General features: G+C 39.3%; 1 protein-coding gene across 1 annotated transcript in view; it reads left to right on the forward strand.

Moving 5' to 3' along the window:
- LOC140717121 (adenosine receptor A1-like) overlaps window positions 1-15,130 on the forward strand; it is a 60,066-nt gene extending 44,936 nt beyond the window's left edge. The window contains exon 2 of the mRNA XM_073030373.1: window positions 13,671-15,130. Coding sequence (XP_072886474.1) covers window positions 13,671-14,325 — 655 coding nt within the window. The 3' untranslated portion in view covers window positions 14,326-15,130. The remainder of the gene's footprint in view (window positions 1-13,670) is intronic.
- Window positions 15,131-15,478: the final 348 nt, after the last annotated feature.

Raw genomic sequence — 15,478 nt, forward strand, 5'->3', positions numbered from 1 at the left:
AAGAAAATCAGCAAATTAAATGGAAATCTAAGTCTAGATACAAACTCTAGATTTTTATTCCATATTTATTTAAAAACCTAATTGATCTGTTAGAATTTAAATTTATAGTTATTAGTATTGGATTTCTAGATCGGCAACATGCCTAGTATGTTAATTACCGCAGTTGCTAACTAAATATGAATCCAAGGTTAATTTATTCCTTTTTCATTACACTTATTTTTGGAAACCTTTCTGTTCTGTTAATTCTTATCAGCTACGCTTCTTTTAAAAGGGTTTTAAAATAATCTTTGAGCTCTGGCAGTAAATAAAATCTTAATGCATTTTCACTCAGAGCTTACAATGTTATTGCAGACCCATTCAAAAGACATGAAATCCTTGACCCCACGGGCAGCTTATGGAAGATTGTGGCACTTGGGCAATTTACATTGAAAGGACCAAATACAGAGAAATCCAGGGTTGTTGTGCCCTGGAATGATATATGTTTGCACAAGTTTATTTCACCTATACTGAATATTTACCATTTTATTTTCCTCCCTTCAAGATTTTTAATGTATTTTGCATAATCATTGAAGGTGATTAGATAAATATATGGGCCTTATATTCCTAATTATTATGTATGAATATATAGAAAATGACGATTTTTATCATACAACTTTCTAATGTACAATACTGTCAACTATGAGAAAGATATGGAGCTGATGCAAAGAAAATTTGTCAGGATGTTGCCTGGGATGGAGCCTTTCAGTAAGAAGAGAGACTAGACAGGTTAGGGTAGCTTTCCATGGAGCTCAGGTCCATTACATATACAGTATACAAAAGGTGGCCCATTATATATATACAAAATCTCAAGGGACATAGATAGGGTTGTTCGCAGGAAAACATTCCTCATGACAGAAGAGTGTCTAAAACTAGGTTTAGGAATACGAGTTATATCTTAGGAGGAATATATTTATGCCGGGATTGTTGGAATTCGGACACATTTCCTGGATGCGTGGTGGAGGCAGTATTCTCATAAAATATAATTACGTTGGTGAGCATTTCCATTATCAATAGAAGGCTGTAGATCAAGTCCTGGCAGCAGAGATTAATAGAGATGGGATTTGCAAAGGCCAAGGGGCCACGTTCCATCCAGTATTGATCAATGACTCTCTATCACAATGTGTATCCTTCCCATAAATCAAAACATTTGGGTGATAGGAGACAAAATCGAAAATGAATCAAGACACATGGGAAAATAATTAACAGACTCATCTGAATTGAAATCTTAGTTCTTCTGGGTAATAAATATTGTGCTTTTTATCCAGTGTGATGTCAAGGAAACAAATAGCACAGCAGTGTTCAGTACATTGCACCAATCACAATGCAGATTCCTTCTGTAATTGGCCACATCGCACTCCTACGTTTACCTTTGCAACACGCAGTCAATCTTCCTTTTAGTCAGAAGATGCTTGAATCAAGAACGAAAACAGACAGCAGTATACTGGAAGAAATGAACGTATCAAGCAGAAACCATGGAAGCAAAAGGTAGAAGTCAACATTTCTAGTCAATACCCTGTATCAGGACTGTGAAGTCATAATCAAAGTACATTCCACACCATGAAACACTTTGTCCTTGGAACACTAAAATTGGAGCATGGGAGAGCTAAAGAAAACACTTGTAAATTAAAATGAATACATTTGGAACTAATATCCTACTGTAATAATAACTGAAGGTGAAAGATTCAGCCTTCTTTAAAATTCCTGTCTTAAAGGTTTAAGAAAATAAAAATGTCCTTTTCCCCTTTAAAATAATTTGAGGTGAAATCTTCTGACGTCATTATCAGAAGCAGACATACTGGAAATGTTCCACTTGTTCAGTCACATTTGGGAACCTGTCCAACTTTGTGATAGTGAAGTATCCAGTTGGTTTATTAATCAAGCTCTTATATTCTTTGATAACACATATGCTAGGCTGTACCAGTGTCATTGATTTTACTGTAGATTTATGTGCATACTAGATCAGATTACTAATTCTTCAGCTCACTGAGTAAGCTGCTGAACTACCTTATTAATGACCTCAATAGTACCTGTAGTGACATGAAGACCAATTCCCATTATTGGATTGTGTTCATCATTTTCTCACAGATAAAACAAATCGAGCCCTCCTCTCACGCACACACAATCTTTTGAAACCAGCACTGTACTTATAAATATTGTTGCATTAATCAGAAAGATAAGTTTCTGATCAGCATTATGTCAGCATAAATGCTAATTGTAAGTTAATGAGTTACTGCTGAAGTTACACCAGGGGGAGAATGTAGCCCAAGGATATGGCAAATTTAAAGAAGTAGTTGGAAGACAGACCTCATGCTTCACTACCCAAATACTTATTTCCTTTGCTCGGGTCTATTTTTAAGGAGCATAGTATATTTGTTGGATAATTTCTGTTAAATTTTCATATTGTAAGATAATGGAAATTAGTGAAGTTAATATACATTTTCTGAGATATTCCAAAATATCATACTATCTGTATATCAAGTAGATTGTTAACTCCATTCTAGGTATGGTATCTCATGGGCTTCCAGGTTCATGTCTCGACTGGACTCTTGCATCTTGAAGACATTTAGGATTACAGATTCTAACAGGGAGCACGCGCTCAACCCCGTTCTCTTCCAGAAAGGGCTCTATAAATGATATATTACAAGCAAATTGAGCTTTTTCCAGCCAAATTTGAGATGTTTTTGACACACCTTTTACTCTTTAGTACATCATTACACTAATTGATAAATGATGCACTGGTTCCAAGGGTTAGGGTTTCACCTTGCTAAAATGGGACACTTTAAGCAAGGTGAAACAAGCAACCATCCTCCAAAAAAAAGGTTTCCAGACATTAGAAAAAGTTAAGAACATTAGGACAGTACAGTTGGCCATTCTGTCTTATTACTCCTCCATTCCTTTTTTCCTCTAGCTTGGCAAAAATATTGTTACTTCTGTTGCTTTCTCCACAAATGGTACTCGGACCTGAAGAGTACATGTTTTCTGTTTTTCATTCTATGTTCAGCTTTTGACTTGCCTAAACTCATTTCTAGGGGAAGTGCTGAAAGGCATTGTGACAAATGTGTTTTATTATCACTGAAAGGTTGCAAGTACTGGAGGGACTCCGGGTGTATTCAGTGAGCTACTATTTCAATAATTCAATTGAGACCTTTGCAAAGTAATAAAATTACTGGCTGATGGCTCCTGAGTATAATTTTAATCTTGATGTTGATGAAAGATTGCTGACAAAGTCTATCTGGTGGGTTTGCTCTGGAAAGAATTTGCAAAACAGTACGGTTATAGGTTTTGTTTAACTTTTTCTTTGATGCAAGGGTTAAATGTGTCTGACACCTTGAAGTGTTTCTAAAAACACAGAAGTATAAACTTGAGAATCGGAATTGTTTTCACAGCCACATTACAAAACAGTTAGCTCGGCGGAAAAGCCACAGACGACAACATGAGAAGCCGCTGGCATCTCTTATTTTGAAGACAACACATTTTCTGGAGGGTATTTTTCACAGTAACAATAATAATGGACATGGCATAATTTATTACAATATCACTGTCAGATATGTGACAAATATGGTATAAGAACCTTAAGCTTTTCTTGAACAAATTGTTGAGGAAGCCTATGACCAAAGTTTGTCTCTTTCCCAGATCGCCCCCTGATTACAGTACATCATAGAACATAGAAGAGTACAGTAGGCCATTCAGCCCACAATGTTGTGCCAAACCAACTAAAACGCAAACCAAAAACACCCAAACACTAATCCATCCTACCATGTCCCTATCCCTCCATCTTCTTTACATCTATGAGCCTATCTAAACATCTCTTCAAATCCTCTCATGTATTTGCCTCTATCACCGTATCAGGAAGCACATTCCAGGAATCTGCCACTCTCTGAGTAAAAAACTTAGGCCTCATGTCCCCCTTGAACCCACCCCCACTCACCTTCAATGCATGCCCTCTGTTATTAGACATTTCAACAGATGATCTCCATCCAATCTATCTGTGCCTCTCATAATTTTGTGAACCTCTATCAGACCTCCCCTCAGCCTTTGATGTGCCACAGAAAACATCCCAAGTTTATCCAGCCTCTTGTGATAGCACACGCCCTCTAAACCAGGCAGCATCCTGCTCAACCTCTTTTGCCTGGCACTTTGGGGAAATGTTTCTCGAAACACAAATGTATAAACACAACATCTGCACAGCATCCTTGAGATTATGAGTGGCATCTCTAAAGTGACAGATTGATATGCTGCAGACAGGATGAAGAGGTCAATACTCCCCAATGCCATTAGGCTTTACAATTCTACCGCCAGGACTTAAGAACTTTTTAAAAGCTATTATTAATGCTTTTTGAGATAGTGATTTAGATGCATATCATATTTTTTACTGAGTTGAGTATTGTATGTAATTAGTTTTGCTACAACAAGTGTATGGGACATTGGAAAAAAGTTGTTAATTTCCCCATGGGGATGAATAAAGTATCTATCTATCTATCTATCTAAAATGTGGAAGACCACATCTTCATCAAACTATATACTATCTCCACAGAAAATGAAACATGGTCAGCTCTCTTTGAATAAAGAGCATCTATCAGATCTCTAATACATTAGTATGTAGAAGACTATCATTATCTCCAACTCCAGCATGGAACAAGCCCTATATTTGGAACAGTCATTCATAAAGTGGATCCCTGCCAACTTTCAGGTGGAGTATAACCAGGACTTGATATCAGTGAAAGTGTTCTTACTGAATCATAAATCCTATGCATTGTCCTTCATGAATTGTTGGTAGATGTGGTTTCTTGCTAAGAAGCCTTCTGCTACTCCTTTCCCCCTTCAAGCAGACTGCTTCGCTCTGTATACCGTACTCACTTGCCCCTCATGCCACACTCTAATGGAGGGTAATGCAAGCTACAGTGTACAGAGACAGCAGGTGTGTAGGAACAGCATTACTGCCATATCCTTCACTGTCATGGCTCAGACAGTTTCTTTCTGTAGGTTTGTAGGGACGGTTTTGGGGACAGAGAGCAGAGTTAAAGATCAGGTTAAGATTTAAGGACAGAGAAGAGGGCCAGTTGGAAATTAGGGGTATTAAATGTACAGTCTTGGCACGAGTTTAAGCCCAGGTCGAAGCGCTCCACAATCAAACATCAACAATCCTGGAAATCATGTAACAGGCACTGAGGAGCCCAGCAATCCCCAGGCTGGAGACCAGTTCAAGGTTGGAAGTCCATGTGGGTGGTGAGTCCCAGGTGCAGGTTGAAGTCATAAGGGCCTGTGATCCCCCCACCACCCACCCAAGTCACCAGGGTAGGAAGTCCATGTGGGTGGTGAGTCCCAGGTGCAGGTTGAAGTCATAAGGGCCTGTGATCCCCCCACCACCCACCCAAGTCATCAGGGTAGGAAGTCCATGTGGATATGGAAGTCAAGGCCCGAACGTCAAATCCAGCAAAGTCCGGAGGGTAAAGCCAAACTTTGAAGTCCAGAGCACAGCGCGTCTGGAGGGAGAAGGCTAAAGGACAAGGACCGAGGAGGACACGTGAAGGACCTGCGTCAGAGGTCCATGCCAGTCTGTCTTGGGGATGCAGGCCTGGCTGGGTGGGAGATATGGGAAAGGGGCTTATCTTGCTGTTGTTGACCTGTCCTGTTTTGTTAGTGTTGTTCTGTCGAACACTGTGGGCATGCTGTACTGGCACTGGAATGTGTGACAACACTTGTAGGCTGCCCCTAACACATCCCTGATTGTGTTGGTTGTCAATGCATACAACAATTTTACTTCCTAAATTTTTTTTAAGAGGCACAGCTCGGTAACAGGCCCTTCTGGCCCAATGAACCAGCACTGCCCAATTACACCTATGCAACCAATTAACCCACTCACCCGTACTTCTTTGGAAGTTAGGAGGAACCGGAAGCCAGCCACGCAGTCACAGGGAGAACGTGCAGACTCCTTACAGACAATGACACTGTACAACATTACACTAACCACTGCGCTGCCTATATTTCACTGTATGTTTTGACATACATATTGCAAACGAATCAGAAGATGTGAGGAAATATGGATTAACTTTACCCCCAGTAGAAATAAGTGAATTGGATGCAACTATTTTGTCCATTGATTAATAAATGGTAATATACTTTCAATTCAATACGAAACCACTTTCAGAATCATAAATACAGTTGGAGCATTTTCTAAATCCGTATATGCATTGAAAATAGTGCAGAAATGAATTATTTAAAGTGCCAAATTGAAGAAACATTATAAATCCTAAGCAATTCATTTGAAGAACACAAGACTACGTACAACACTGTAGAAACAATCCTTGCATTATAAACTAGACAACTGTTAATATCACCCAATATCTTCCCAGCACAAACAGAAGGATCAGCAAGAAACTACTGGCCTCTTCAGATCCACGTCTGGGAATTATTGACAGAACTGAAGAGCAGGCACATGGCCAGGTCTTTTCTTGTCAGCTTACATAATACAGCAGCATGATACATGTGAGATTGCATTTGTAGCGTTCACCAATAAAAATATTCCAAGCGTAAAAGTAACTTGAGATTTTTATCTGGGTGCATCTGACTCCTAGTATTTTTTCTGCATATTTCTGTCTTTGTGATCAGCTTCAACTGCTTCTCCAATAAGTAAGAAATTTCCATAGAATTAATTTTTAAGTGTAGGGTACATAAATTGTTCCCTGGCTAGGACATTTATATTTAAAATATTTAGAAGTATCTGATATTTGATTCTTGTGTAGTGTCAAAGAAATACCAGGACTAGTGAGAGAGGGGCACACAGAGCGAGCGTGATTAGTATTGTAGCAATAACCTATTGAAGCCACCCCATACTATTTCAAGCTAGACCACATTATTTAAAGTGGAGGTGTATTGTGACTTTGAGTTCTAAAACTGAAACTGGCCTAGGAAGATTTAAACAGTAAGGTGTCTTTAGCTTTTCGAAACTGCTGTAGACCAGAATGGAGAGGTGTCCCATACTCAGTGAAGGCCAGAGGCACATTAGCCATGCATTCAGAAGGCAGTAGCAGAAGTGACTTCAGGTGAGTGGGCTGAATTGGTGGATGCTTCTTCAGATGTCATATCCCACTAACATATCCTCTGGACTCTAATGTGCTCAATGTACCACATTTACTTCAGCAACCCACCAATGAACCCTATCAGAATGGGGTCAGGAGCAAAAAGCTGGAGAAAGATTTGGTATTGATTGTGATGCTCATTGCTGAGGCTGCAACTAGTACAGAGCCAGAAAATATTGACGATATCAATATCTTCATGCTCTCTCCTCCATCTCTGCTACTGATATCTCACAATACAAGATGTAGATGGCATAAAATACAACAATTGTTTTCCCTTTGTTCAGATACCCTTAACTTTTTATATTTTTATTTCAAATAATCAAGAAATGCTACCTAGCAAAAAAGTGAGTGAACTACCAAGTAGGCAGTAATAACGATGTCCACAGTTGGCAGCACTGGATACAGCTGATAGAGCCATTGTCTCACAGTGCCAATCTGTTTAATCTTCATCTCTAGTGCCGTCTGTGTAAAGTTTACACATTCTCCCTCTGACCAGGTGAATTTTCTCCAGGTACTCTGGTGCCTGCCACGTCCCACAGATCTGCAGGTTGGGAGGTTAATTGGGCACTGTATATTGATCCTAATATTTAAAACGTTTAAGCCACAGGTGAGATGCTGGAGAGCTGTAGGATAGTGAATGCTGTTCCATTATTCAAGAAAGTCTTAAGTAAGCTGGAAATTTATAGGCCGGTAAGTCTGACATCAGTCGTGGTAAGTTATTGGAAGGTATTCTAAGGGACTGATTAGAGTTCATCAACATGGCTTTGTGAATGGTAGGCCGTTTCGAACCAATCTTAAAGAGTTTTTCGAGGAAGTTACCGGGAAAGTTAACGAAGGCAAGGTGGTGGATGTCGTCTACATGGACTTAAGCAAAGCCTTTGACAAGGTCCCGCATGGGAGGTTGGTCAAGAAAATTCAGTCATTCGGCATTCAAGATGGGGTAGTAAATTGGATTAAACATTGGCTTTGCAAGAGAAGCTAAGGAGTGGTTGTAGATGACTGCCTCTCTGATTTGATGCCTGTGACTTGTGATGTGCCGTAAGATTGGTGCTGGATCCATTGTTGTTTGTCATCTATATCAATGATCTGGATGATAACGTGGTTAAACTGGATCAGCAAATTTACAGATGATACCAAGATTGGGGATGTAGTGGATGGCAAGGAGAACTATCTAAGCTTACAGTGAGATCTGGACCTGCTGGGAAATTGGGCTGAAAAATGCCAGATGAAATTTAATGCAGGTAAGTGGGAGATGTTGCACTTAGGGAGAACCAGCCAGGGTAGGTCTTACACAGTGAGTGTAGGGCACTGAGGAGTGTGGTTAAGCAGAGGGATCTGGGAATACAGATCCACAATTCCCTGAAAGAGGTGCCATGGATAGACAGGGTAATAAAGAAAGCTTTTGGCACTTTGGCCTCCATAAATCAAATCAAATTGTTGAGTACAGGAGATGGGATGTTATGTTGAAGTTGTGTAAGACATTGATGAGGCCTAGTTTGGAGTATTGTGTGCAGTGTTAATCACCTATTTACAGGAGAGATGTCAATAGGATTGAAAAAATGAATGCAGAGAAAATCAACAAGGATGTTGCCAGGACTTGAGGACCTGAGTTATAGGGAAAGGTTGAATAGATTAGGACTTCATTCCCTAGAGTTTATCTTTACTAACATAGAAGTGGGAGTACAAATTCATATCAACATTTGGGAACTCAGCCATGATACGTCATCTGACAGATGATGTTGCAGGCACTGTTACAACATAAGCAACAACTATACATAGTATATGTACACCAGTGAAGTTCATACACTGTATCATAGTTTAACATAGAAGTAGACCATTCAGTCCTTCAAGTCCATGCTGGTTTATAGAGAATCCCATTCCAGAACCTATTTTCTCCCATCATCTCCACTCTGATTCCACTGTGAAGCATCTAAACTATGCATAAATTACAGTAACAAATTAACCCATGAATGAGTACATCTTTGGAATGTGGGTGGGAACTGGAAAACCTCAGAGAAACCCACAAACGACCCGAGGGAATGGTCCAGCCACACAGACAGTACTAGGCAACAGGTTTGAACTGATAGTGACACGACTTGCAGCCTGCTGCCGTACTTTGTGTAAATGCAGATATTGCAGTAATCAGAGTACCAAATGCTTGAAACCATGACAAGAGGCAATACATTCATAGAAAGAAGTACAGCTTGAGAGGAACGTCGAGTATACCCTTTTCCATCGATGCTGCCTGGCCTAGCGAGTTCTTCCAGTATTTTGGGTGTGACAGCTTTAGAGGAGGCTACTTGGTTCATCATTTCTATATCAGCCCAAAATCAACTTTAGGTTAATACCATTTCCCAATTTCTGGTCCATTTTCCTGAAACCTCAACAAATATTTGTGGTTGTTGGGACATTATATTTTTATTTAGAGATACAGCATAGTAACAGGCATTTCTGGCCCAACAAGCCCTTGCCACCTAAACACACCCGTGTGACTAATTAACCTTCTAACCGTACATCTTTGGAATGTGGGTGAAAACTGGAGCCAAGGGGAATACATGCAGACTCATACAGACAGCAGCCAAATTGCCCCGGGTCGCTGGTGCTCTATCAGCATTACGCTGACTACTAAGTGTAATTAAATCAAAGTCTGAAGGGTACATGGGAAAGGGAAAGAAATTATTAAGGTGCTTCAAGTGCTCACTTCCTTCTTTGCAATGGATGTATTTTCTATTGAAGAAGACAGAGGCACACACAAGTTCTTTCATGAGTGACACCCTGCCTGAGTCTTGGTTGTGCCCATCGGCAAGCCAAGTCAGACTGTTGCTGTGCATGGTGAAGTGGGATTATTCAGAGCTGATCTCTCTCAATCTGGATCCGCTTGAGACCTTCTTCCAGAGTCTCCTTTACTGGGCAAACTTACCACCAACCACGCTGGGTTACAGTTAATGTAACTCTCTCAGCAAGTGGGAAATTCTTTACCTTCATCCTGGACAGGAGGGGGCTTTGGAGGTTGACCCCTATCTTCATCTTCACCTCGATTTGTTCCTCAGCATCCTCGAAACCGGCTTTTCATTTAGTCTCTAATTAGATGGTAGAAATGAATAGACTGTTAAGTATGCATTGTAAATGAAAACAGAATGGTTTGTAAAGTTCAATCAGCCCTGAATTGTCTGCAGACTACTACCCGTCAATCAATACAGTATCTGCACTACTTCCAACAAGACTTCACATTGTCATTGAGGTCTGTACACACTACAAGCAATGCAAGTTAGTTCCCAAACCATATCCTCTTTTTGTCGGCTTAACTGAGTAATGATCAGGTAGGGGGACTCTTGAGGAATATTAGTTCTGTTTTTCTTTAATCTTATCTCACCATGGTCATAGCTTGTAACCAGCAGTGGATACCAGTTCCAGAATTTGTCTGGTCTATAAGATTTGCCTTTTCACTGACCTTTTGAACTGTGACTAATGGTACTTTAAGCAGTTGTAAGGCAAGTAAGGTACTGATTAGCCATTACTTTGGACAATATTGAACATCTGAATGAAGAATTTGCAGATACCTCCAACTGTGGACCTTGCATCCCGGAAATTAGCCAGAGTTTAAGGAGAGGGGAGCAAGATGTTTATTTAAAACAGAAGTTGCAATCTACTTCTACTGAGATTGTGATGTTAACATTATTGTGGCATAGGTTGCAACATCCCTATCTCCACTTTTACAAGGGTATGTGAGTAATTCCACAAATAACTACTGAATTTCACACATACTGCAAGTGCCAGCAAGTTCAGGATTTCTGCCTACAAATACAAGAGCCTTGATGGATGTTTGCTGATGTTTCTTTGATCATAAACTTTATGAAGTGCATGAATTGTGGATATTTTCCCACTATTTATTTGAGGGGAATCTCACTGATTCTACTTCTCCATTGGTTTCAATAGGGAAATTGGCTGAATGGGATTAATTATTTTAGACTTTTGATTGCTTCAGTTTCTTTAAATGTTTAAAATTATATTTATGCCATTTAGTTTTAGGTTTAAGGGCATTTGGTTCACAAAAGGATACTTCAAAAGGTGGTTCCAATATACAGCGGAGACCACTGAAATTCCTCATAAAATGCATACTAAGCATTCAAACTAGTAAAGAATACATTTTTGGTGAGTGTATCTATTGAAGGAACTTCTAGTGTGTGCTTCTGTCCATTTACAATGTGAAAAACCATAGCACTGTATTTGACCAGTTGTGACCTTTTTCCTATTTCTGGCAAATCATCTTATTTTGTGTTTTATTATATATTGATACTTGGGAGAACAAGGGCATGGATAAAGGAATTAGTTGTAGAAAAATCAGTCAGCTTTAGAGCTAGGCAGTGTTGCAAGAGTGTAAAACAGTTTAATAACATTGTGAATATGTGGCTAGATGATTATTGTGGGATTGGAAAAAAAAAACAGCATGGCTTCATTTCGAATTATTGCCTGAAGACAATAAAAGTGAATGGTTAGGAAATGAGGCTTGTGATGCTGTAAACTGATTCTGAAGAAATCTCACTTTCCTGCAATGTTAGCTCAGTTTAATGCTCTACTGATGCTGCCTGACCTGCTGGGTATTTCCAACATATGCTATGTAGGAATGTGCTAAGTACAGGATCTTTGGAGGCATCAGAATTATCTGTGTAAGAGTGGGAAAGAAAAATCAATCGGAGGTGAATCTCCAGTTATAAATGGACAGATAAGAAATGGAAGTGGAAAATATTACTCCTATCTAGATGGGTGACAGCAGCGTTTTGTTTCTTAATATTTGTCAAAAGCATAGGGGTGATGGATGATCGAGATAGTCTGTTAGTTGATTGTACTACAGTTTTGGATGACTTCAGTTACCATGTCATAGGATACGCACAAGACAGGAAAGAAGAGAAATAGTTTCCTTCTGTCATAATCTCCTTTTTCCAGCTCATACCATTGAAAGCTGGAATCATCACATTTGAAACTTTATATAGTGCCTTTATAACACTGAGAAATATGTGTGAAAGACAAAATAATATAATAGCTGTATCCATCTCATGGACAACTTATAAGGTACCCCTGAGCTTCTGTATCTCCACAATTTCCACCATCTCCCAAGGGATCCCAACACCAAAGATACCTTTACCTCCACCTCACTTTCTGCTGAGGTTGCTCCTTCCATGATTCCCTCGTCCATTCATCCCTCCTGGTACATATCCCCACAAGTGGCCAAAGTTCTACACCTGCCTATTCACCTCTTCCCTCACCTCCATTCAGGGCCCCAAAACAGTCCTTCCAAGTGAGGCAACACCTCATCTGCAAATGCCCATTTCCTTCCCCCCCCTGTTGTATTCTAGCGTCTTCTCCCTTCCTTTCCAGTCCTGAAGAAGGGGCTCAGCCTGAAATGTCAGCAGTTTATTTATTTCCATAGACACTGCCTGACCTGCTGAGTTCCTCCAGCATTTTGTATGTGTTGCGCTGGATTTCCAGCGTCTGCAGTATTTCGCATGTTTAACATCGTCTATAATGCACTGGTCACAGGGGCTACTTGTTGAAACCAGTTTCTACCATCTTACTGAATGTCACTAACTGACAAATTTAAACATCAGCACCCTGGAAGATTCATGACTAGTGATGTTCTGTTTAGCTTGGCAATTGATGACTTTTACCAAACTACAGGTATGGCTGTAACTTAGATCGAATTCCTAAGGCAAGTAGATTGCATAAGGTGTTTAAACTGCTTTGTACTCAGCACTGTGTAAAACAGCATCTGGAATTCAGCCAACTGCAGATATCAACGCTGTCTCTTTCAGTTTTACGGAACATTACTTTCAAGGTACTTCAGATCAACATTCAACTCCTGAGACTCGTTTTATAGATGTCACAATGGGTAGGCAAAGCCTAAACTGCTTGCAATATGCTGTGAAATCTTACAGCAGCATTCATTCCACTTCCAGGCGATGAAGCAGTGAGGTTAATATTTCATAGTGATAATGCTAATCTTGTCATTCTCATCTTAAAAAATCAATTAGCTAACTATTAATTAAATGTAGATGTTTTTCATTGAATTCCTCCCTTTTTCCCGTTTATTGACTATTTGGGAACTTTGGAAAGTTATCATAGACAACCAATCGCTTTATATGGACCAGAATATGTTTTGCGTGTTCCATTTTCTGGGCTTGTCTACAGTCCTTAGCATTGCATATCAAGTTTTGGTTATTACCTTTAACAAACTGAAGGGTTACGCTGTTAATTTTTCCCAAGATACAATATCTCCACATCCCTTATCAGAAATTATTGTGGAGATACCAAACATTAACTAAGGGTGACTAAATCTCTAGTTTCTCCTTAATGAAGGGGAGCATTTGCTTCAGGTTGGCATCTCCAGCAATGAGATGACAAGGATTGATGGGGTAGGCTATTGACCCTTCAGTCGTGGTCTTTTTTAATGTATACCAAATTAGATTTTAGACTAAAATCATTCTGAAAGGAAAGTGATTGGAATAAGCTTGTATATAGATGATTTCACTTAGTTCTCTTATTTTTCTTCTACAGTTACAAGAGTATTGTTACAAAGAAACGAGCTGGAACTGCTGTTTTTCTATGCTGGGCCATATCTATAATTGTTGGCATGACTCCTATGTTCGGATGGAACAAGTATACTGAAGTAATCCAAGAAGGGGTGAACTCTACTCTTGTAAACAATATCATTGTGTGCCAGTTTGAAACTGTAATCAGCATGGACTACATGGTCTACTTCAACTTTTTTGGCTGGGTGCTGCTTCCTCTTATACTGATCTTTGTGATCTATGTGGAAATATTTAATCTTATACGGAAACATCTGAACCAGAACATCTCAATCAACAATGCTGATCCACACAGGTACTTTGGGAAGGAACTAAAACTCGCCAAGTCATTGGCGCTCGTATTGTTCTTATTTGCAATATGTTGGCTTCCTCTGCACATCATCAATTGTATTACACTCTTCTGTCCTTCATGCGACAAACCACCTATAATAATGTACATTGCCATCTTTCTAACCCATGCAAACTCTGCTGTAAATCCCATTGTGTACGCTTTCAAGATAAATAAATTCCGAGTAACTTTTCTCCAGATATGGAGCCACTACATTTGCTGTAATAGAGACCACAATGCAAATAATTTAAGCAGAGAACAATTAAGAGGTATAAGAGAACAAAGTATTATGTAACTTACTGTACATACTAGAAGTAATTGTCCTGGATAATCAATAAGATCATTATTGATGCTGATATCCTTATACCACTATGGAGAACATTCAAGGACGATCAAAATACTCTGCAAAAAATAAAAAATGCAAAAGAACCACCATCGGCAGCCACCTGCTCTGGCAAAGACCCTTTGTTTTCATTGCTTAAAGCGTACATGGTGAAGCTTTAACCACTCTTTATTCCTCTTCTGGGTTTCTTTCACATTGTCCGCTTGTCATGTTCACACGTTCTCAGATATGAAGAGAGGCACTGAATCACCAACCTGACGCTTTGCTGGGCAACAGAGTGAAGACTTTGAAGGACACTGCAGTTTAAATGCAATGAAGAAGCCTTTAGCAGCATGGGACCAATTTAAATCAAAACACTGATGTATTTTAAAAGGCAGAAAAGTTTAAGACGATTGTTTGAATCACTTTAAAGAAGAAGGTAGTCTGACAATTTGCTCTATACAATTTACTTAGGTCTTGTGTATTTTTTGACACTGTGATTCACTTGACACTGTAAGATATAACCAGGAGGCCTTAACTTCAGTTGAAAATAAGCAAACTATTAATGTTGCTTTTTAATTGACATCTGAATCTATGGTTGTGTTAGAAGACAGAAATTTGTGCATTCATTGGTGAATATTAGTTGTGTGAAATGCTATGTATATTCCTCACAGCCTGCTATAGAGATTGTAAAATGCAACATGTTTGTGATCTTCGTTTATATCTAATTTCAGCTTTTTGCTGAATTCAGGTGCAGTAAAGCAAAAGTGAAAATGAATCATTTCCATGGGTTTAGTAAATGCTCATCATTATTTCACATCATACAATTGCTCCCAATATGATCAATGATTTACGGAATGACCCCCAGTGGTTTTTCATTCATACATTAACTGTGGGCATGACAGCAAGGCCAATCCTTAATTCCATTCTTTCTTCTTCTTGAGAAGACATTCCAGCCGCTCCAATTGTTGTGAAGAAGGTATTCCTATTGCAATATTAAGTAGATGCTCCATTGTATTCACCCTTTGCAATGCCAGAAATTGAGAGACTAGAAAAACTCCAAGGAAAATATTTACTCCCAAAGAGGAATGGTAAAAATGTGCTTATTATGATTTTAGGAGGAGCA

This window comes from Hemitrygon akajei, chromosome 27, assembly GCF_048418815.1.
Source record: "Hemitrygon akajei chromosome 27, sHemAka1.3, whole genome shotgun sequence".
Classification (NCBI taxonomy): domain Eukaryota; kingdom Metazoa; phylum Chordata; class Chondrichthyes; order Myliobatiformes; family Dasyatidae; genus Hemitrygon; species Hemitrygon akajei.